At 50.1% G+C, this 24,448-nt stretch overlaps 1 protein-coding gene across 4 annotated transcripts in view; it reads right to left on the bottom strand.

Annotated features, from left to right (window-relative positions):
• Lars2 (leucyl-tRNA synthetase 2, mitochondrial) overlaps positions 1–24,448 on the bottom strand; it is a 116,527-nt gene that overhangs the window by 84,961 nt on the left and 7,118 nt on the right. For 3 of the 4 annotated variants that reach the window (XM_004640671.2, XM_023700703.1, XM_023700704.1), the window contains exons 2-4: positions 23,262–23,637; positions 16,651–16,779; positions 3,346–3,437 (exon numbers count right to left, since the gene is read on the bottom strand). In XM_004640671.2, the coding sequence (XP_004640728.1) occupies positions 3,346–3,437; positions 16,651–16,779; positions 23,262–23,495 (455 nt within the window). In that variant the 5' untranslated portion in view covers positions 23,496–23,637. Of the gene's footprint in view, positions 1–3,345; positions 3,438–16,650; positions 16,780–23,261; positions 23,638–23,819; positions 24,022–24,448 lie in introns of those variants that run through there. The other variant, XM_023700705.1, reaches the window with a different exon arrangement.

The raw sequence follows: 24,448 nt of genomic DNA, 5'->3' as shown, positions 1-24,448 counted from the left end.
GTGGTGCTGGGGATCGAACCGCGGTCCCTGTGCTTTGCCAAGCTTGTTTCAAGTAGGTGCTTTAGACCACTGAGCCATCTCTCCAGCCCCAGTGTACTCCTTATTATGTGTTTTCTTGAGATTTTTATGATTTGCATAGTCCTCTAGAATGGAGTCCACATGCTTCTTGGCGGGAAGATAAAAGAGCTGCTTCTGTCTGGTAATTGGGTCCCAGTCACCACCAAGCCACAGCTTTAGCTCTTCAGGGATCTCTACTTTAACTTCACCTCTGTTCCTACATGTTTCTTCATTTTCAAGAGCAGGATCAGCCCAGGCCCTCTTCTTCCGAGGAGGCCGAGGTGTCTCACTGTACTGCCACCATCTCCATTTCCAGGGGTGTTTTGTTTGTGCTTTTAAGTGTTCACTTCGACATTTTTCTGTCGCAGACCAGCTGTCTTCTTGCCTGCAGTGGCCCCTCTCACCTTCCTTCTGCACATGGCTCCTGACTGGCCTTCTGAAGGTCACGCTGCTTGTGCAGGTTGGTGTCCACGTACCTGAGCACCCTGCTTTCTGGAACCCACTCACCCCAATTTTATTCCCACCACTGTAGTGTATAAACAATTGTACTTGTTGACCCTTTATGGCAATCTTTACCACTTTGCTTCGTAAAGAAGAGGGCCAGGAAAGCACAGCACTCATTCACCCTCCTGGAACTTGGGCGCCATGTATAAGTGATTCGCCACCTCCTCCGCCCACCACCCCGACTACTGCGCTCTACTCTCTACCCCACCCAAGCTCGAGTCAGATGTGCTGTCAGGCATAGCCGCTCTATATCCTGGGCCTGATTTGCCAGTGCCCGCAAACGTCACAGCACCACAACCGTGCGACTGCCGCCAACCAACGGCCGCCCCAAGGTCTAGATTATTCAAGGGGGCTGTAAGTGTTGTTTTACTCCATCAGAAAAAAAAAAAAAATTAACACTAAGAATTAGTAAAAACTACCAATACATTGAAGGACACCTGTTGTGTGGACACATACACAATCTACTAGGAACCTGAGTGGTCCTGGCCCTGGGAATGGGCCCTTCTGTTCCCAGGGAAGCTATGGGGAAAGACAGCTATGTGGAAGGGCAGTGCCTTGCATACGGGTGCTTCTGCCCATCCAGAGTCTGCATCCTGCACAGGTTTATGCGAAGCGGTGACAAGTTCAGAAGTGACTGAGAACAAAACCCTTCATGCGTAGACTGTGGGCAGTCACAGCGGCTGGGCTGGGCTGCAGCGCAGTGGCAAGGCGCTTGCTTAGCCACCACGAGGCCTGGGCTGACTCTGATGCCACAAAAAGGAAACAACACAAAAACAGTGTGTTGTCAATCAAAATCTAAAACCCAAAGCCGTCCAACAACTGGGCAATAGGGAGAGCGGGAAGCTAATCCATTTATAATATAATGTGGAATAAGGAAATAAATCACTTCTAAAAGAAAAAGAATCAATTTGTTTACACTGCATCTTCTGTTTCCACATACCGGGAGTACATAAAGCCCTCTAATGCTTGCAGATTAGCTAATAACAGCTAATCTAACTCCAGGCCCTGCAAAGGCTGTAAGAAAGGGATGAATCTTCATTTAGTCATGTGAAGTAGCAACAGCAGGTAAAGCAAGACACAGAGAGGTTATGTAACTTGCTCAAGGTGCCCAGCTGCGAGAAGGCAGAACTGCACCTGGGCAGCCAGCTCAGGCGCTCCACAGGAGGGGCTGCAGTGCATCTCTGCGAAAGTCCCAGCCACTGAGGGCTCCACCGTGCTCCCCAAGTTCTCCATCACAACTACTCAACATCACACCTACCTGCTACGGTGTCATGAAAGCAACCAGGAAGATGCACAAACATATGCGTGGGACTGAGCCCCAGTAAAGCTTTACTGAAGCCAACAGGCAGGCTAGATGGCCCATCGGCCACAGTTTGCCGCCCTCTGATCAGGCTCACAGCAGACTCACACAACATTCAATCAACTGTGAGTCATGATGGTTTCCCTTCTGCTCACTGCCTCCACTAACCCAGAGCTAACTCTAAGTGGAAAAGCAGAAAGTAGGGATTCCGAGGGAAAAGGGAAGTCGGAGCAGCAGAGGGTGGCAGGTAACACATCCCTGGGCAAAAGCAAGGGAAGGGAGGCGAGGACACTTGGACAGGCCAGAGCCACAGCCAGCCGGGCCTTGTGCTGCTCCCACGCGAGCTGCTCTGGGTTCCTGTGCTGGTGAGTGATAAGACGGGAAACTAAAAACCAGGGGAAATTTTTTAAAATAATTTATTTAATTATTTGGTACAGGGTCTCACTACGCAGCTTGGACTCGTAGTGCTCCTCCTGCCTCAGCCTCCTCAGCACTGGGATTACAGGCATGCACCACCACACCCAGTCCAGTGGCCGGCTCAGCATGGGGCCAGCACAGCACGCAGTCCCGGGGAGCAAACCTGAGTCCCTGCGCTTGCCAGGCAGGCCCTTAGACCGTTGAGCCATCTCCCCAGGCCAGAGAAACTTTTAACATGTTTGAACACAGGCCAAACTATCGCCAAGAGGACAAGAAGCATTACTGATGTGGAATATAATTCTTTCCCCACCTTTTCTTCCCAAATGCGAATATGCAAAGAAAGAACTTAGTAAATAACAGCGTCCAAATACATGAATGGGAGCATGAGTACAAGTACAACGCTCCCACGGTCACCTCGGGGTAGCAGGGAGGGTTACAAGGGCTGTGGGCCCCTCCCCTCAGTCAGCGTGCAGCTGGAGGGGCAGCCTACTCCCAGCGCCCACTCGGGACTTGCATTGGTCAAAGTCTGGGTCTCACCCGCAGGAGTATGTGCAAGCTGGGTCGGCTGGTCCACGTTGACCACAGTGCCTGAGGAGCCCCACAGCCATGTGTGAAGTAGCTCCCTCCTCAGCCTGCAAGGGTCCGATTTGCCGTCAGAAAAGACAACCTCTACTTTTTTCTTTTGTATTTTGATAAACATTGAAGAAGCTGGAGCTATTAAATTTACCTTGGGAAACTTCAGAACTGGTTTACTTAGTGTTGTGGAATGTCTCACTGCTTTCAATACATGATTAGTAATGAAAAACCAAAAAACAAATACATGAATGTGTGAAGTATGAACACCAGCCCTGAATCTTTATTAGATAAGTGTGCTAAAAGACAAATACCCAATCCCCAGTTCCGCCACCAAAAAAAAAAAAAAAAAAAAAAGACAAACGCTTACCTAAGCCATCCTACTTGTCGCTTGTTAGGCTGTAGGGTTCTGCTCTCTATCTCTTGTGTACAGGCGAAAAGGGAATTCTAAGGTTTTCATATCCAAGCATTTAGCTGTGCCTGTAAGCACGTACCTTTGCGTCCAGCTCTGCGGGTCTAAGTTCCTCTCTATGGCAGCATTCTCAGCAGGTAACCCAAATGCATCCCACCCCATAGGGTGGATGACCTAGCACAAAGAAGAGACACATCAGCCATGGCAAACCACTATATCCATGCGTTCTCCTGCAGCATCTTTTCCCGTGGACACACGTTACCCCTCCCTGGGTGATCCCCATGTCTGTGTCAAGAGTGGTCTGAGATGTCAGCACAGAAGGAAATCTAGAAGGTTCCACATCAAAGTGCAGGCAGCAGTTATCTCTGAGGAAGCATTTTCATGGGCACATTTCACTTTCTCTTCCCTGTCTGCATTTTCCACAGTGAACCCAAACTGCTTTCCTGCAATTACAAAATGTTCTTTTCAATTTAAAAACTCTGTATATATAAAATTATAAGCTTTCAAAATACACCCACCATGTCGGGAGTCTCCAGTTAAGGAGCTGTGCTGTCCAAGATGGTGACCAACAGTCACCCAAGGCTATAGACATTTCAACTTAATGGAAATTAAATAAAACTAAAATTTGGCTCCTCAGTCTCACTAGTCACTTTCTAAAACAGCTACGTGCGGCTGGGGGCTCCTAGGCCAGGAACGCAGGTATAGACCATTCCCATGGTCACAAGGCCACTGGACTCGTGTCATGACTGAGGGCCACATGGGGGCTCCACGTTCATCCAAGAAGTCCTCTCAGCTTCTTCTCAGCTCTTTCTCACAAGCCCAAGTTCACCGTGCACCCCCGAGCCCTGCTCTTCTCCCCCTCCTGTAACCAGAGCGTCAGCTCTAGGAGGCCCGCTGCCCTTTTCTCCCTACAGGACGGGAACTCCCAGCCGCATGTGAGCAGCTGGAGATGCGACAGCAACCTGGGGAGAACACCCAAGAGCACAGCAGCGCAGCCTTTGAGGTGGGTGTGAGGAAACCTGTGGCCAAGCTGTTGGCTTACAGGGATTTCTAAACCACCCATACATTTCGCATGGGCTGCAAATCACCAGCTGTGCTTTGGCACAAGGAACGCTTCACGTGTAGTTGCCTCAGCTGTGGTGTGGGGTTGTGACAGAGCCACCTCACCAGATCCCCAGGAGGTGAGGTGAGTTCAGGGGAGAAAAGTGCTGCACAAAGTGCCTGCCAGGCAGTGAAGTGTGATACGGAGTGCTGGCCAGTGGCGGTGTCACAAGAGAAGCCTGCTTTCTCGTCACTTCCTCTAAGATATTCCCATTTTCCAAAGAACAAGGATCTCAAGATCTTCAAGGGCAAAGCATTGAGATCCCTCCTCCACCTCCACCCATCTCCTTTAGTTGACAGTTTAAGGAACTGTGGGACAAATTTCTATAAATGGAGTTACAGGGTAAAAGAGTGCGAAGTCCGAAGAGCTCTGGTGGGCTGAAGCAGAGCATCCCCAGAGCAACCATGGCCCACCATACTTCCCCACGTGGTGAACGCCAAGTGTGCTCCTGGCTGCAGGCCCGGCCCAGGGGCTAAGCACATGCGAGTACCCCCGGCCGTCTCTGCTGCAGCTCCGAGCACCTGCAATGCAGTTCCCAGCCTGGACTCATCTTGCAGTCTCTGCTGCCAGTCTGTGCTCTTACCTAGCAGGCAGACGGAAGACAAGCGAACCACTTCTGACAGCTGGGCCACGTGCAGCATAGTCAGACCTCCACCATGCACACTATCACGCTCCTGGGCATAGGCGTCTGGTGGAATAAGTCCACCCAATAAGGAGGACCGCCCATGGAAGCCCAGGGCCTTTGGACTCCCTTGGCTGTGACCAGGGAGTGCCAACAAAGGCATGCTCTGAGGGCTATGTGCTCTGTGACCTGAGGGTAAAGGCCCTCAACCTAGCCTTGTCCTTCAGACTCTGGACACAGAATGTGGCCCGACAGAAGCCACCAGAACTGCTGAGCACCATACACCACGACCTCTGCGGAGCAGCCAGCAGAGCTGGCACCCAACAGACAGCAGCGGGCAGCCCCTGAGGTCTGCTTCCTGCTGGGATGCACCAGCCGCTGCTGTCACTACCCTCCTAGTGTTTGGCATCTCACATCCCCAGGTCCCAGGCCAAGATTTCTGCCCCTGACTCTACGGCCACCCTGCACATGGTGGCTACAGGAAAGACACGAGAGCCAGTCCTGGGCATCCCTGAGGCCGGGGCACTCAGGACAGGCCTCTGCCAAGGGCGGAACCAGGCACTGGCACTTCTTACCCAAATCAAGTAGACCACAAAGCTCAATCAGTCGGCCATGCGGCCCTCTGCAGTACCAGGTGGCGAGCAGACTTCCTCCCCAAATAAGGACTGGCTCACACCAGGTGACTGATCCCAAAGCAGCCAGTGCTTTTGCCGTGCTGGCTGGACTTGGAGCAGGCCCTCGGCAGAGGGAAGGCATCTATGTGCTGGGTGTAAAGGGCCCAGACCCTGGTCACCCTGGGCTGGCCAAGGTTGCAGATTGGCCCTTGGGTGCAGGGGGTGGCAGCGCCTAGCCCTTGCCAGGCCTGTCTGAACCCAAGCTAGGTGCTGGGGAGGGAGGGGACTTTCTCCTTCGTCAGGAACCATAAGGGCTCTGGGTGGCTCTGCATGAGGGGTCCAAGGAGTCGGAGAAAGGCAAGCCTTGAAGGGCTTTAGTGCCCTGGGCCCAACTCCGGCAGCCTGCCTCCCACATTTCCTCAGATCCTGGGAGTTATCCTGAATTGGTAAAAGTTGATGAAACCCCCTTTCCTCTAGAGCTGATCTGAGCCAGTTTCACCCCTGGCAGGTGACAATCCCAACTAAAACAGACACCACCTAGGACACAGCTTTCTTTTGAGACCTTCTGTATTCTATCAAGCTTTGCAGTTCTTTTTCTTTTTCACTTTTAGGAGCTTAAAAAGAAAAAACAGTTTTGGATTACTAGAAAGTTCTGCGATGCCTTTGCAGCCAGCCCAAGGTCTGCTTCCGGCTGGGATGCGCCAGCCGGGCCTCCTCCCTGGCTGAAGAACGCACCTGCTGTGTAACCACTCCCAGGGAAGGGAGGCCTTCGGCCCACTTGGCGGCGGCGGCAGGACTGCCCAAGTGACACCAAGTCAACACTTCTGCCTGTTCACATTCTGCTAGGTGCTGTCTGTACTTTTAAATAAAGTCAATACAGGCACTGTCACCAAAAAAATCCAGCTGGATTTACGTAATACACTTATTCATTTCTATTTTTGTTTCTGGATGGAATTAACATGAAGAGATATTCTTAGTTCACATGTTATCCAAGCTGTCTATGAACATAAAGTTAGCAACATCTTAAAGTTCCTTAATATTTCAAATTCTTAGCAAAAGTTAGCAAAACAGATGCCTGCTCAAGGAGGAGGCGCACAGCACAGGCTACAGGGAGGCCTTGTCCTGCAGGAGCTCAGGGTCCTCCTGCCAAAGCCCGATCACTGCAGTGAGTGCTCCTGCTGTCACTGAGGAGGGAGGGTCCCCAGCTCCCCACCTTGGCCTCCCCTCAGCCCTGGCGACAAGGGCAGAGCCCACTTTCAGCCCAGAAGATGTTTTGCTCCTGAAACACAGCGATACTGACAAAAGGATCCCAAAATGTCCGAGCTTGACTCTGCCCCTGCACGGCAGGTCTGGCTTTGTGATGAAGTTGTGGTGGCCTGCCGGACTTGCGAACTTCTGCTGTCAGCCCCTCTAACATCTCAGTCTCTTGTGCCCTGTTCAGATCGATCACCTCCGTCCTGGACAGAGGGTGTGGTTTCCCCCTGGGCTGAGGTAGTGTGTGCCTGGCATGCACAGGTCAAGGGTGGGATTCCCTGCACTACAAGAAGACAAGACTGAAGCGCTTCCCTGTCCAGATTATCTCTAGGCAGGGTGGACCAGGCACGCACTGGAAGAACTCTCTGGTTTTAAAGCTCCTATCCCTTTCTATCACCGTAACTTGTTTTAATCTTTCCATAGTTAAGAAGAACCACCTATACAGATCCTGTGTGCTAGCTGGGCTCCGTACCCCACCCCAAAGCACCGGACGGATGTGCCGGGGCCCAACCGAGTGCTCTCACTTCCTAGGTGCTGACTTCTTGCCTTTTGAGTACATTCTGTAGCTTCCGATCATTTTTGCAGGGATGTGATTTAATCTTTCCATCTACTGAAGACATACTTTGAAATGCACGTTCTGTCAATGTGGAGTGATGGAAACATGACATCACGGAGAGCAGCAAAAGACTAAAATGATAATTTTAAAATAATAACGTAAAAATATTCAGACTGAATCAAGCAAAGGTCCCCTGTAGCTGGGGTCCACATAGCACTTACACATGCCCGCTGCACAGAGTCAGCTGGTGGACGGGCCAGGAGCTAGGCGCGGGAGGAGGAGGGGGAGCATTCCCTGGCCTGGCCCTCCCTTCTGCAGGAGGCCAGCTGGCCCACAGCCTCAGGCACAGGGAGATCAAGGGGTCAGCCTTCAGCCACACGAAGCAGAGCAGAGCTAGGAACACACCGGGCGGAACAATGGCCACAGACCAGTGAGGGCCACTCACAAGCTGTGAAGCCAGTCCCCAGGCGAGACCGCCACACTCCCCAGGAGGTCCTGGTAAGGGACAGGCATGGGAATCAGAGCTTCCTGTCCAGCTCCAGGCTGAGCCCTGATGCCTCAGAATCAGGCAGGAAAGCAAGCAGGTCCTGCCAGGGGTGCGGGGGAGAATGCAGTTCCAGAGAACAAAGCCGGGGCAGGACTCTGGAGGACAGGATGGACCTGGTGAATGCTGGGGTCACTTCGTAGGAGTGCTGCTGGGGTGCTACTGTGCTTGCGGGGGGGGGGGCGCTAAGGGGCCACAATCTAATCTATGTTGCATTACTCTTTTAGGGGAAGTAATATGGAATTTTGTGTGCAATTTAAAAATAAAGACTGTGTTCTTATGTTCCTCAAACTCAGCAGGTAAGAGTGGAGTTAAGGGGCCAAGAGGTGGGCCAGGAGCAGGTGGGGCAGCTGCAGGCACCTCCCGGAGTGCGAAGGGAGCAGCGCAAAGCTCCACAGAAGGGCCCGCTGCTTCCCTGCAAAGGCTGCTCTCTCCCCCCCCCGGCACCGGAGAGCAAAACTGTACATCTGAAACCAGCTCAGCTTCAAACTGACAGCAACCATGGTTACTGCTTTTCAAAAAAAATACCTTGCTATTTTCAGAGTGTGTCGTGGCTTCTCCGGAATAGGTTCAACACTTTATTTCCAAGAAATGAGAAACACAACATTTAATTTTGTTTTGTAAGTGCAATAACCCACCAGTACTGCAGACTGGATAACAAAGCAAGTGAATACTTCAGAGTGAAAAGCGCAAATGCCAGTGCCCACCCGGAGCGCAGGCCTCCCTCGGACGTGGTGGGCGCAGATACCAGCCAGTTCCTGGTTGGCCCCTCTGGCCTTTGAGTTCATCTGAGAGGACAAGCCCTGCAGATGCACGTCTGCTTCAGACGCCTCGGAGATCTGCCGCTCGGAAAGCTAAGCGCTGCGCGATGCCTGCTTGGCTCCTCGTAAGCACCTGCTGACCGCCCTGAGCCCGGCACCGACGGAGCACAAGCCGTGCTCAGGCGCAGAGTGCTCCCCGCGCTCCCTGGTATTGCGGGTAATTACACTGCGGCCACGCAGCTGCCAGACACTCAGCCTCCACTCTTCTCCTCCTCCGCAACGAACGGCAAAAAGGCCCGAGCGAAGGCTGGCGCCTTTCTGCCTGAGACTGATTAATCCAAACCCAGCCCCACGAGGGGACTTGGCACTGTGATGCTTTCGTCACCTGGCTTCTAGAGCACAAGGTGCTGGGCAGACCAGCCGAGGTGGGAGGCAGACAATTTTATTTTTCAGCCATCTGTGCATACAACATATGAAAACACAACAAACCCGCCATATGGAGCTAAGCCTTAAATATGTCACAGGCATTCCATGAGCTTGCGAAGAAACCAACTGGGAATGCAGCCTTCTGGGTTGCGGAGAGAGGGATTTACCCTGGCTTCACAGGGCCGCTGCGTAAACACGCAGACCTCAGGGCTCCCGTGAGACTGCTATGCAGGACTGCTACTGGCTGGGCTCCACTCAAAACCGCATTCCAGTTGCTTCACTTACTTACCGACCCATGGAGATGACTCAGGCTGAACTCAGCCTTCGCACTACGCTCCCCAGTACTGTTTACATTTCATTTTGAGATGGGGTCTTGCTAAATTGTGGAACTCGATTTTGAGATCCTCCTGCCTCGGCTTCCCAAGTGCTGGGATTGCAGGTGTGCACCACAATGTCCAGCTGCACTGATTCACTTGCGAAGTGTCTTCTGACACAACAATGCAAGAAGCCCACCAGCTGTGTCCAGCAGGTATCACCCCTGCTCTCTCTGAAGCCTCTGATTCCTGACTGGTCCATCATTGCTAACAGCCACCACCACTCTCCTACACTGAGCACACGATCAACGCACACAGCTCCTTCCTGCGCCTGTGTGACTGGCGTTTGAACCTAGGGGACCACCTGGCCCTGGCTCTGCGGGGTGCTCTCCCTTACACCTCTCCATGCCAACCTGAAGGAGGACTGGCATCAGAGCCACCTGCCTATTTAAGGCGCAGATGCCAAGCCCCCCCTCAAGGATCATCATGTACCCTGATGGTTAGAAATCACGACAGCAGAGCAGACGCACAGAGGGCTTTCACTACACAAATGCCCAGGCAACGACCTGGTGGCCACAGCTTCCTGTCGGGGCGACAGTTGTCACAATTCCTATGTCTGCTGTTCTCCCTGGTCATTTCTGAATGTCTACTTTGCTGTGCACAAGTATCCCGATAATTTCACCACACAGGCACGCTGGCGGAGTGCTCTTCTCCCCCTCTTCCATGCTGACCACGGCCCTGGCAGAAGAGGTGACCTGAGCCCAGAAGGAAGATTTAAGGGCAGGTGGGGATCACCACACGCCCGCCCCCAGACATAGGGATGGGTGCAGGGTTTGCTCTTTGAGATAAGCCTATCCCAACTGCCTTGAACAGAGTCCTCCTGCTGGACACATGGCTGAAGCAAGAGATAAACTTCTGAGGCTTGAAGCCACTAATGTCTGGGTATGGCTGGTGCAGCAGAACCTAGTTTGTCCTGATACAACCTCCCCCCAAGAACTGTCACAGGAATTAAGTACCTGAGGCTGCCTTTGGGTTTACAATCTAAGTAGCAAGCAGGCACCCAGAGTGGTGGAGGAAAATTCAGTGTTTACTCAGCTGAGCCCTGGGGCCCAAGAACTTTGTCACGGCATCTACGAGCTTTCAAGTTTGGAAAACGCTGCTCTGGGTTATATCTGCATACTGAACACTTATTCTAGGCTTCAACAAAGGAGCTGTGTGCTTTAAAAATGTATCTGTTGAATCAATGAACCCACAAATAGTTGAGGCTTCCCAGATTTAAAGTCCTTGTGAATAAAAGGCAAAAAAAAAAAAAAAAAAAAAAAAGCTGAGCATGGTGGTGCACGCCTGTAATCAAAGCACTTGGGAAGCTGAGGCAGGAGGATCACAAGTTTGAGGCTAGTCTGAGCTGTACAGTGAGTTCAAGGCCACCGTGCACTGTCTGAGACTTAAAACTAAAAAAATAAAAGAAAGAACATGACAGCAGAAGTTAGACACTAGGCATAGGACAGTAAACACTGATGATTTTGAACCAAAGGAAGAGAATATGATTGTAGAAAGACAATTAAATCTGTAGTAGTTGACTCATCGGAATAAACAGTACTATATGATATAATGGGATAGTAGTTCCGAGTAACTGCTTATCTATATCCTTTCATGTTGGAAAGGTATGGGGCTGGCCAAATAGCTCAGCAGATTAAAGCGCCTGCTACGAGCAGGCACAGGGGCTGGGGGTTTGATCCCCGGGCCTAAGTGCCAGCCCTGCCCTGGGGCACGCTGAGACAGCAATTGAGACTGGGTGTAGTGATGCGCACCTGTAATCCCAGCTCTTGGGAGGCTGTAAACAGGCAGATCACTACAAGTCCGATCTAGTAGTGAGACCCTGAACACCCTGTAGATCCTTCCCTAAAATACAAAAAAAAAAAAAAAAAAAAATGCATGTACATTTTAAAAGTACTATATTTAAAATAAAAGGTGGTGTCTCAGTTACCTTTTTCTCACTGCTGGGACAAAATACCCGACACCCAAAACTAAGGAAGGAAAGGCTTATGTAGCTCACAGTTTCTGGAGCTAGTCCATGGTCCATCCGTACTTGGCTGGCTCAATGCAGAGAGAGCACAGGCGGAGGCCAGGAGCTTGCAGTGGTGGGAAACAGGAAAACAGCCGGAGCGAAAGGGAGGAGCAGCGGCAGAGTGGCCCGCTCCCTCGCTTATGCTGCATTCAGGCTAGCCCCAGGTGGGTGTAACACTCACCCGATGACTGCGTGAAGCTTTGGGGGCACATCTAGACCCAAACCATAGGGGGGAGGAAGATGAGACTAGATAGGGAAAGTGGGGAAACAAAAGGTGAGACAGTCCAGAACAGAATTAGAGGTACAGTGAACAGATTTCTTGAAAAAAACACCTTCAATGAACACAGAAGCTGGGGGTGGCGGCACACGCTGCAGTGCGGCATTGTGGGAGGCTGAGGCAGGAGGATTGCAAGTTTGAGCTCAGCCCGGGAAACAGACATTTAGACCTTGTCTCAGAATAAAAAATGAAGGAGGGGGGGCAAAGGCCATTGGTACAATCCCCAGCGCTGCAGACAGACAAACACAGAAGGAAATGCAGGACACAGCCTGGTATTCATGAGGGAAATAGGATCTGTAATTTTAAAACTCCAGCCAAAGAGAACTATGGGCCCTGAAACCATTGCTGGTGAGTACTATCAAACACGTAAGAAAGAAATAGTAACAACAAAACATAATGCTTTCAGAAAACCGAAGAGAACACCTCTTAGCTTGTTGTAGGCAGCCAGAATAACCCTAATCCCTAAACCAGGTTAGGGTACTACAAGAAAATGAGGTGACACATCAGCACTCTTAGGCACGCAGGGCTGACAAATTGAATAGAGATTTATACATTTTTTAATCATGAAAAAAATGGAATTTGCCCCAGGAATGAAAATTTCATAGCTAAAAAACCAACATAATATACCACATTATCAGATTCTAGGTGGAAAAAAAGACATTGGACAAAATAAAAGTATCCAATCATGATAAAAATTCTTAGCAAGCCAGGAATAAGGAAGAACTTTTGCAACAGGACAGAGGATAGATAGATAGATAGATAAGACAGACAGACAGATAAATAGACAGACATATAGATGATGAGAGATGATAAGACAGATGGATATAGATGATAGACAGACAGACAGACTTGGGTCAAGAAAGATCTGTGAAAAATGATTCCAAAATCTCTAGCTTTAAGGCTGAATAAACAAAAATATACTTAGGATAAAAATCAAGTCCAGGTAGGCAAATAAATGGTATTTCTTTCACTTTGGTATTTTCCATGTTCATAGGCTTATATTTTAAATAGTATTGAGACCTGTGGAAACCGACAGAGAAAGCCTCTTAGCTTGTTGTAGGAAACCAGAATAACCGCAATCCCCAAACTTGCAGAGACTTGTGGATAAAGAGTATGCAAAAATGGCAGGGCACGGGGGCACACACCTGTCATCCCAGTGCTCCAGAGGCTGAGGCAGGAGGATCACTGTGCGTTTGAAGCCAGTCTGGGAGACATGAGTGCAAGGCCAGCCTGAGTTACAAAGCAAGACTGTCTCGGGTGCACGTATCTTGTGCACATGCACACACACACACACGCACGCACGCACGCACGCACACGCACACGCACACGCATGCAGAGATGGCGTGGAGAGAAGAAGCTGTGCAGGAAATAGGAAAGAAGAAGCCAAGATGCAAGGATCTGGTACACAGAGCAGAGCGCCTTCCGGAGGGAAGGCGGCACGGCGCTGCCCGTGGCTGAGGCGGACTGAGAGGACAGCTGTGGCCTGAGAAGCACCTTGGGGTCTGCGCTCAGGAACAAGGCCAGCCCCCACAGGACCCACCGGCCAGGGCAAGAGGGCCCAGGTGCAGGCCACTCAGTGGGTGACTGCTGTCCCCAGCTGGGCTCGCAAGTGCTAGGAGCTCCCACACCTCTGGCACGTGGGCCGAGATTCCCCTCTCCTTCCCCTGCCACCTCTAGCAGCTGGATGTGGTAGTTTGCTGGGTCTACATGGAATATGACTCACATGAACTCGGAGCATCAGTGAGACTGGCAGCTCAAGGTCATCTCAAGGACATCCCTGAAACCCAGCTTGCCATCCTGAACAGAGCAAGTGACAGCCCCACGGTCTGCAGTCCCTGGGACTGAGACACTGTTAACTTCCAAAGACACAGCAGTGGAGGGTGGGCAGTGGCTACCACTCCCCAAGGGCTCTGTGGAGGCTCGACGGATCTGCTCATCAGACAGCACTGAAACACTTTCCTGAGCCACATGGGGAAATCCCATCAGGATACATAAAAATTACAGCTACCCTTGGTAAGGGATTCTTTGGTCTCAACCCTTGCCACAACACCTGGAGGGACAAATAACTGGCATCCCTCCCTCCCTTACCCCCTTTCCCCCCCATGTGAGAGCTCCATCACTGAGCTATACCCCCAGCCCATCCTTGGGATGCAGAGCCACTAAGTGAACTAGAAGGTGGTACAACAGGGCTCAAATCAAGGGCATCTAATTCGTGGCTCCAACTGCCGTTGGGCTTCAGTCGAGGTGGGAAGGCGCTCTGGGTCTCTCAGCCCTGGCCACCTGCAAGGGCCCAGTCCTCAGGTCCCCTGGGACTGCGTCACAAGCTTCCTCAGGAACATCTCATCCTGACCAATGACAAGAGAATCCGAGTCCATTACACCCAGCTCCCCACTCGTGCCTGATCTGTAGTTCCTGCCATAAGTGCTTCATCTTCCACAATCTGCCTACACTCACTGACTGATTCAAATAAAAGAAAGCAAACATAAATCTAGTTGAAGATTCATGGTCAGCTAAGGACCTAGCTGCAGCTCAGGGACAGAGCCCTTCCTGGCATGTGAAAGGTCCTTTGTACAACCCCCACACTGCCACCAAAAAAAAGGGACAAGAAAAAAAAATTCTAATTTAGACAAAGAGCCAATCCGTCCAGTTGAGCCCCTTTCTGATAAACACAGCAGAAATAACAAAAATCAGTGTCTGATGCAAAGGCCACGTGACACAAAGCAAGGCCATATGCACCTCCGGCCTCGGAGTCCAATGCCAGTCTTTGTGTTTGGCTCAGGAATGTATTAACTTTTCAGGTGACAGAGACAACAAAACCTTCCGAAGAATGCTTTTGCTGCCAGTATCAGTGCAGTAAACGTTTCCAACCATTTATGATATAAGATGTACTCATCTTTCTGAAAAAAATTCTTTATCAAGAATTGGAGGCAGGCATGGTGACATGTGCCTGCAATCCCGCTACCCCTGAGGAGTGTCCTGAACCAGAGCTCAGGCTAGGCAATTAGAGACCCTGTCCCAAAAATTAAAAAAGGCTGGGAATGTAGCTCAGTGCGAAGGCCCTGGGTTTAATCCCTAGTATTGGAAATAAAGACATGTAAACAATAAATAAATAAATAAATTTTTAAAAAGGCAGAAAGTGGCAGCAGTCATTGGCATGGCCCGACAGGTCAACAACAGCTATGGCCAGCAGAGTGCCAGTGTGTGCCTAACGGCCGCCGCTGGGCAGGACACACAGCCCTGTGTGTAAGTCTGCCGACTGCCATGGTGCAAGCATCCCCCCCCATAGTGGATTTCAAGCTACTAAGATGACTAATAAAGCTGCACCATGATATACACAGTCGGCACCCACGAGCAGGCATCAGCAGAGACCCGGCCACGGCAGGCAGCCACCAGCCTTCACTGGTTACACACGTATGCTGCCTGGTCTCCCTCCAAACGCCTGTGGGCAATGGACAGGTACTGTCTCTCCTCCCATCAGCCATGGGAAGAGGCGAGGTCTTAAACAGACTGGCTGAACAGTCAAAGGCCACACTGCCACTGAGCACCGAGGGCTATCTGTCTGTCTGTCTGTCTGTCTGTCTGTCTGTCTGACCCCACTTTGGTCTCACCTCTCCCTACAGGCGCACAAGGACGGTACAAGGGCTATTTCTACCTGTTCTTAGAGCACGTGTTACTACTGAGCAAGGAGCTGGCTTAAGTGGTGGGCAGTGGGATGGACAGACTGACCCAGGACAGCCAAGGAAGGGACTCTTTCCCCAGCCCAGGTGTCACCCTATCACAAATTTCCTCTTTGGTGAAGCCTTTCCTAGCACCCCAGCATTATTACCTCCAAAACAGTTTTTCTTATAAATTTAATTTTCCCATTAGAGACTATCAAAAACACCCAATAGAAAGGATCAGTCTTAGGGCCTGCCAGATAGATCAGTGGACTAAAGAGCCTGCTTAGGCAGGGGCAGGAACCAGGGTTTGATCCCCAGCGTGCCATGCCGAACCACAGCCCTGGGGCACGCTGAGGTGATGACTTGGGAGGCTGAAAACAGGAGGATCACTATGAATCCAATCTGTGTAGTGAGACTCTGCAGACCCTGTACTAAACACATTTAAAAAGAAAAGGGTCAGTCTCCTGTGGCCCCAGCTGCCGCTCACCAGCACTCTACAGCTTAGACCCGCCTCAGGAATCAGAGTCAGGACCTTGCAGTGCCGCTGAGCTGTATCCTCGTTCCTACAGCTTGGATCTTAAATGTCACCTATAATTACAGGCTTGTCTCAGTGGTGGAAAGTTTAAGAGGGGGCTGTCCAGGAGGTCTTCAGGTCTCCAGCCCTGAAGGGAACAGCAGGACCTTGGCCCCCTCCCTTCCCTCCTTGGCCTAAGGTGAGCAACTGTATCCCTACGTGCTCCCCACCATTGCCATCTGGAACCATCTGGAGCCCCAACAGAAGCCTGAGAGCAGGGCTCCCCCTAACCATGGACTGGAAGCTCTGAAATCATGATCCAAATTGCCCCTCCCATCTGTAAGCTGGTTGTCTCAGACACGTGTAATGGCAATGGGCAGTGAACCAGCCCCGAACTTGGGCTTTGTGCCCTGCATGAGGCCTGTACTCCTTCCTGGGTGAGCTCCCCCCGGAAGAAATGAGTATCACCCCCACTTGTACTTGCCTTCCCCCACCCCGCCCATTCTGGTTAACTCCCGACAGTGGGGACCCCCACTGATCCAGGCGCTTCACTCGAGCGTCTTCCCAACATCGTACTCATCCTCAGTCATCTCAACAGGACTGAAGCTGGCTTTTTCCTCTGTCCTCCACACGTGGTGGCAGTCCTGCCCCAGGCAGGCAGCAGCACCTTCCTTACCTGCATCCCTCTCATCTTCTGGAACCGGGCGATGGTGTCACTGATGGTGTAGACACGCACGTGGCCCATGTGCAGCTTGCCCGAAGGGTAGGGGAACATGGAAAGCAGGTAAAACTTGGGCTTTGATTTCTAGGAAGGAACAAGAGTGGGTCTTCACCAATGTGTTCTAGGAACTCTGTGTGCACTGATACTTGGTACTTTACTCACGGTAATAATAAAATAAACATTTTAAAAGTTGCCAAACAATCTCTGAGTTACCCATGTTTATCAGTAATGATTTTTCCCTTTAAAATGCTTCTCTTTTAAGACAGTGTCTATCGAGGCCTTAAAGAACTCTTTCCAAGTGAAGCTCAAACACATACATCCATATACTTCAAGGAAGCGACAGCTGAATTATCCAGCTACGACATCGCCAGTGACAGGCCTCTTCCTAAGCTCCCTACAGCTGTGTTCAGACTGAGACCCCACAGGAAGAGCAGGACCCCACCGTACCTGACTGGCCCTGCGTTCCTCACTGTATTGTGAGCTTATAAAACCGAGGAGGCAATGCCAAGAAAGTCTTAACAAAGTAAAGAAGTGGTTGTCTCCCAGGGCGACAAATGGGCAAATACAGATCGGAGCTGCAAAGCGGCACCTCAGAGCTGTAGCGTGTCCCAGCAGATGGCGATGGGGCAGGAAGTCCATGCTGGTCACTGGCTTTTGTCCCCTTCACGCCACCCCAGGCAGAACAGTGAACGTCCTCAAGAGCTTGTGCATGGGATGGGTAAGGCTCCAGAGGCAAGTTGCTGAGCTGACTCCTCACAGAGGACCTACTGTTCATGCTGGGGACTACAGTTAGGTTGTTTGCAGCACTGGCAATTGAACGTAGGGCCTCAGGCATGCTGAGCAAGGGCCTGACTCTGAGCTCTCCTCCTAACTCCAAGGACTGGGCCTTAATCGTCTTTCTCCATCTCCCCCACCCTGCCAACAGGAGTTTAGTAGCTGTAGGATAACTTGGTTGGCCCTTGTGGGAGCGCTTTTTAACAAAGAGCACTTTGCCTAGCCAAGTTCACAAATCCTGTCTGGGTAACTGGGGGGTTGTTCCATGCACAGGGTGTGTGTGTGTGTGTGTGTGTGTGTGTGTGTGTGTGCACGCACAGAGGTCCTTTGGAAGAAGGGCAGCAGAGAATGGTTGCTGTTGGTCACTGACAGTGGGGCCAGTTGTGGTTGGCACTGTGACTTAGTCCTGCCCTCCATCCTGCTGCTCTGTCTAATGTATTGATTATCGAAATTGTCCCTTTCTGGGGCTTTAGGGGACTTCAGGAAGGTTTTGTTTCTCTCAAAGTCACAAGAACAAATGCTAGTGTAGATTCAGAGCACTTCCTGGGTATGTGTGAGACGTTTTCAAGACTGATAATGGGCAGAGCCAAGTGCAATCAAGGAAGAAGGAACAAAAAGACAGATTCCTGCCAAATCTCAAAGCTTCTCTCAGCAAAGGTGTTGAACAAACCTTTAGCAGATCCACTTAGCAAGTGGTACAAAAAATATCTAAAGTTGGACTTTTCTCTATATTGTCCATCTTGCGGAAATGGCCAAGGTTAGTAACACTTCGGGAGGGGAGGAGAGAGAGGGACAAAGAAGATCTGGAGGCAGCACAGCCTTACAGCATCCCTGAGGCCAAGGAGCTGACAACTGCCGGGATTCACGTCCTCAGGGAGACAGGCGGGCCATGTTCGTGTCCTTTACTTAGAAATTATGCATTCAAAAGTCCTAGGAAGAAAAAAAAAAAAAAAAAAAGGACACACACACACAAAAAAGTCGCAGGTCTGCCCTGTTACAATTCTGTATATGGTTAGATTTCTAAGTTTCTTTGTAAAAATATGTAAATGCTTATTTCTAGTTTTTAAAACTTTTTTTCCTTCATATTCTGTAAGGACTTAAAGTTCAACATATCAATATTTGATGGAAAATACCTGTTCCATGATATGCCAAAGAGGTTTGATATTTAGACAGACAGGGTAAACCGAACTACATATATTGCAGGTTAATAATAAGTTTCTCTTCCGGAGGGTTAACAACCTACATTAGCAAATCAAAATTGGAGAAAAGGAAGGGCTTCAAGGTCAGCCAACATTTTGGCCCTAGCCTTTTAAGGTCTGTAAAGACTCGGGACATAGGAGAACCTGTAACGTAACATCATGTAACTCAGTTGTGCCCCAAATTTTCTGATCAAGGAGATTATGGAGCCACAGAGGAATGTGACTGGTGATGTACAGTGTGCCTGGAGAGAGTCACATAGAGAGAAAAAACATTCTCTCAGGCTTTCACAGAGAGCAAATTGGTCAAGCAATGGCCATGACTCATCCTCATGGCGGACACTGACAAAGGACCTACAAAGTGCAATACAGGGCTATAGGATAAATTCTGAGGGGACTTGATTGACCTTGTCAGATACAAAAGTTACATTTCTTATTATATAGGTCTTGCTTTATATCTTGGTCTTAACCATCCAGCAGAAAAGTATAAAAACAAGGTATGTAAAGTAAATCCATATTAATACGATGAGCTGTAAAAGGCTCAAGTCAATAACTTCTGAGGATAACCCACTAATATTATAGACTGCTAGACTGAGTTGGATTGGTTAGCTGAATTCAAACACTTATAGTATTTAGATGCCAATAGAATATCCACCTCTGATAGGACTAAACAAAAAAAGGGGATACAAAGGAAAGATCAGTTTGTATTTATATACACAAAACAGGATAGATATACAGCTACTTTTGCTTAATTCAATGAGAAGAAAGATTTGTACCAATAGTGTTTGGACAGGATATCCTGTCTGCTTCTTGTACTATGGATAACTACTAGAAGATAATAATGTACAATGTATTGATTATCAAAATTGTCCTATTAATCAGCTTTGAAACTGTCTCATTCATATCTGTTTCTCAATAAAATTAAAATTTAAAAAAAACAAAAACCTCCTAGGAAAACCTCTGGGTGTGGCAGAGGCCCTGAGATGCAGAAGTCTGTGGGGACGTCCGAGGGAGGCCAGGCCACAGGTGTAGCTCCATGCCCAGCACCAAAAAGAAATACAAAATGTGCCCGCCAAGACAGGAGGACAGCAGGACAGGAAGTCTTCTCTGTGTGTGAGCAGGCCCAAAAGGCAGGTGCAAGAGCTCAATCTTTCACTGAGTGAAGAACTAAAATTAAAACCATCCACGGTATCAGTGCCCTTCCCCTTCCTGTGATGGATCGGGACCATTGCTTGCTCTTAGGGAACTTTTAGGGATATAGGAAAACAACTTGTGAGAGTTCTTTGGTTACAAATAGTAAAATCTTTGTCATGCATTATTTCCAGCATTTCATTTTCAAGTTTATACAGGAAATATTTTTCTTTTCTTATAATCACCTTATTCTGTTATACTAACATTTATTTTACTATACTCTATTCAGCAATCTTGCCCCAAACATTTTCCAAATTACAGATTCCTCCCGTCTCCTTTTTATGTTTGTTCAGTGAAGACTAAATAGCAAAATCAAATGATTTATTCTATATTACCTAAGCCCAACCCCAAACCTGGTCTTATAAAAGAGACACAGAAAAGTACTGCTAGCAAAAGTCTTTAATATTCATGAACATTTTTGTTTATTGCAGAAAATGTATTCAGCTGACAGCCTGCTTCTGCCTTTTAATTTTCTGTGTGAATTAAGTCACTTTCCTCTGTGACAATGAAATGAGTTCCATCATGTGGGGGTGGAGAGGAGAGAAGAAATATGGGACTTTATGTTATAATTGTGCAGGAATCTGACCAAAAGAGAGAATGTCATAATTACATAAAAGTGTAAGACTTCAAGTCTTTAAGGCAAATTAAGATCGTCAGTGATGGGAAGAGGACGGCTTTTCTAAGCGGGTCCTATCATCCGTCCTCTTCAGGACACAGTCTCGACCTCTGCCTCTTTCTGGGTCACATCCCAAGGCGTTGGCTAACACCAGAAGTGCAGCGCTCAGGGCCATTGCCACGCAGGCCACGCAGGACCCCTGCACCGACACAGTTCTTGCCACTAGCAGGGGCCGTGGGCAAATTCCTGGGCCTTGTGGGCAGTATGCAATGTTAGCCAAAAGCCAGGCCAAGAAGGCTCCTGGCTCCACTGCCATTGGGTTAACTGTCTTCCTCCAAACAAAACTGGCCCCAGGGGCATCTGTATTCATGGTCACCAGCTGTGGACACCAACAAAGGTCACTGACCAGCCATGACACTGGTAAGTGGGGCTATGGTTACCTGGGTCTTACAAGTTCAGCCCCTACTGTGCCAGGACCCCTGGCCTGCCTGACCCTAGAGGACACTAGGGAGGGGGTGGAGACCCGGTATTAGCCAGCAGTGGCCTACAGGGTGGACATGTGGGAGGGACTCCCGCCTCCCAAAGCCACAAGGACCTCTCTGGGCAACAGAGTCCCCACCTAGCCAGCAAGGGCCTAGAGGGTAGGCAGGTCCCCCTTGGGGTTCTTCCTGACCACCCAAGGGCCTAGAGACAGTGCAGGGTACCTGTGTGCACTCTCACTGGTCCATAACCTGGGTGCTACCTGCTGCCGGAAATAACTGGATTAAAATGCTCCTTAAATGGAAGTCTTGGGGCTGGGGAAATAGCTCAGTAGCATACGTGTTTGCCTGGCAAGCACAAAGGCCTGAATTCAATCTCCAGTTCCACCCCCCCCCCCCCCAAAAAAGAAAAAAACAAACAAAATGAAAGTCTTTGTGATAATGGTGAGATGCGGTGGTGGCACATGCCTGACTGCAGTTAATCAAGAGGCAGACGCTAGAGGATCGTGAGCTCGAGCCAGCCTGGGAAACTTAGCAAGACTCAGAATGAAGACTGTAACAGGGCTGAGGACAGAGCTCAGCAAGAGAGCGGCAGCAGAGTGCTCGCCAAGCCTGTGGTCCAGCCGGAGGGGGTGTGCGTGTGCGCATGTGTGTGTGTGTGCACGCGCGCGTGTGTGTGCGTGTGTGTTGACAATGCCAAGACATCTGACTTGTAAAAACTCATTTGGAAAAAATAAAACAGTGCCTCACTTGAGTGGACACGAAGCTCCCTCATACTAGCGAGCTCCAGCACACACGCTTCGGAGCTCGGACAGGCTCTCGTCCCTGAGAGAGGCGCTACATATTTCCATCTGTTTCCCTCTTTTATTTATATAACACTTCAGCTTAGGAAATACACTCCATCACATTTTCTCATTTGATTTCAAAACAAGTCTGCAAGAGAAACAATACTGGGAGCCTGGGCACCCAGGCCCGTAAATGTCCTGGAGCTCGTGGGCTTGGGGCCACCGCGAGGTCACAGGCCAGGCTTAGTCCTCCCAGAGCACCATCTGCTTGGCTCTTCCCCACCCCAGCCGGCTGGGGGCCTGCAAGGGATGCCCATTATCAATGGCCATCCTGCCGGTGCTGAAATGGTCACCTCCCTCCACTCCCTAATTCTTAAAAACTACGCTCAAGGTGAACAAGATGTCACAAAATTCATAGCTACAGCTTCAAATTGCTTGGAAGCCTGAATAACAATCTAAACTGAACGAGGGGCAAAAACAACAAAGCGAAGTTTACTGGCCCACTCAGAATTAAGCCCCTCCCGAGAGCCTATTTCCAAAGCACTCTTACTTGTGTTATTCTGGTCATGGTGACACGGCAGCTTTTTACTTGTAATCAGATAAAAGCCAAGCTTTTAAAGTAAAATTACACTCTGCACACAAATGCTCCTTGTCCACCTCTCAGCTTCCTCCACAGACTCCCAACTGCAGATTCCCCTCCTAACCAGTTACTGCCACAGAGGGGCCGCGAAGAGTCAACCTTCTAGTGAGTGTGTTGCCCTAACCCCACTCCAACCTTTCCTGTAACAAACTGCACCTCCCATTTGTCACTGCAACCAGTATCAGAAAGTCAGGATGTGCATGTGTGAGGATCATCCCAGAGAAGGCCAGAAACCATGGAAACCAGCTACAGCAGACCACTCAGCACAGCTCAAACGGGCCAGCAGTAAGAACACTGGGATGCATTGTGCTGCTACTGTGGGGGGCCCCAAGCCCTGGTCAAACCAGTGCAAAGGCTGAGACCTCCCCCAGCCAGCGCGCTAAAGTGGCAGAACAGGGCTCTGGCCAGGCTGATGGCCATCCTGGAGGTCACTCTGGACCTGCTGGCTCCGCCTGCTGCCCCAGCTGCAACAGACCTCAAAGGGCTCTGCACCTGCCAGTGCCCCTGTTGTGAAACCTCTCCTCCAATGAATGCTGCTCAGGAAGGCCTGGTGAGCTGCTATCAGCCGCCCCTGCCCCCACAGGCACCAACAGCATCACCCTGGGTTAGGGGAGAAAACCAAAGCACAACGCTGGCCGTGCTGGCACACACCTGAAGTCCTACGCTGAGGCAGGAGGATCATCACAAGTTCAGCGTCCGCCTGGGCCACACAATGGGTTCAAGGCCAGTCTGAACTATGCAGGGAGACCCTGTCTCAAACTGAAGCACAGACACTCAATAACTGGATTTGGAGTCACGCCCCTCCTGACTCACAGGACTCTTCCGACCAGAGTCCGTGCCCCAGCCCCACTCTTCCTCCCACTGGAAATCTCTCCTAATACTCACATCTGTCTCTAAAATTGTGGAATCCTGTCCCTTTATCCGCTGATGCCACCATTTCTCCACCGCCTTTCTCGTCTGCACTGTGTACTCCTTCGTCCACTTGCCGGTGGCGCTGTAAATTGTCCTGGTCCATCTTGGAATCACTTTTTGTTCCCACGCGGTGACATCCAGGCCACCACGCAGCCGCCTTGTGAGAAGTGAAGTACAGAAGCGCAGCCTTGGCCAGGCGGACGCCATGCCCCGGGGGTGCTGGGAAGCAGCCTGGGAGCCCCGCAGACCTGTGCTTCTGGTGAGGGTGGCCCGCGGGCCTGTCCTTCCAATCAGCAGGGCCCCACTCCCTCTGGTCCCATGCTCTGTCCTCCACTGATGAGACGCTTCCCTGAAAAAAATATTTTAGAAGTTCACACAAACTCAATAGGAAATATGAAGGCAGCCCATGTCCCCAAACACCAAAGATACAAAACCCCATAGGAAGACAGGGAGCCCACGCCCAGGCAGGGGAGGCAACAGAGCCCCTTCTCCCTTCCCTTTAAGCCATGGGGTCCCTTCAGGGGGATTTACAGGCCATCTCTCTGAGTCCCAGGACAGCTCTAAGCTCAGCCCCATGTGGCTGAGGCTCAAATTTCAGAGGAACTGTAACATAGCAGATCCAGAGATTCAGCGCTACCAGGAGTTTGGACAATTCGCTTATGAGTTACAAAAACCCAACAGACTAAGTCTACATACATCCCAGGCACAAGGGATGGGGCAGTGGATAGAAACTGGGGGCATGGGGCGCTCAGAAGGAAGAAAGGAGGGAGGGAGGGAAGGAAGGAGGAAGAGAGGGACGGTGGAGAGAGGAAGGAGAAGAGAAAGCCAGCTGCTTCTTTCATAGCAATTACATACTAGGAAGGAAGCAAGTCATAAACAAACCACGTGAAGTGGCACATGTCCTAGCCACTCAGGAAGCTGAGGCAGACCTGCAGGTTAAAGGCCAGGCAGTGAGATCATGTCTCAAAATAAAAAAATGGAGAGGGCTGGGAATTTACCTCCAAGGTAGAGCATTCCTGCATTCAACGTCCTGGGTCAACTAACTAACTAGTGGTAGTGAATGCTATGTAATTTTTTTGGGAATATAACCCATACATCAGGGCATACGAAGATATCCAGATGCAATTCAAAATTCCCGCTTTTTTTTTTTTTTTTTTTTT

This window comes from Octodon degus, unplaced genomic scaffold, assembly GCF_000260255.1.
Source record: "Octodon degus isolate 3935 unplaced genomic scaffold, OctDeg1.0 scaffold00126, whole genome shotgun sequence".
Lineage (NCBI taxonomy): Eukaryota > Metazoa > Chordata > Mammalia > Rodentia > Octodontidae > Octodon > Octodon degus.
Note: the sequence above shows the minus strand (reverse complement) of the source record. Positions and strands in the feature narration are given on the sequence as shown.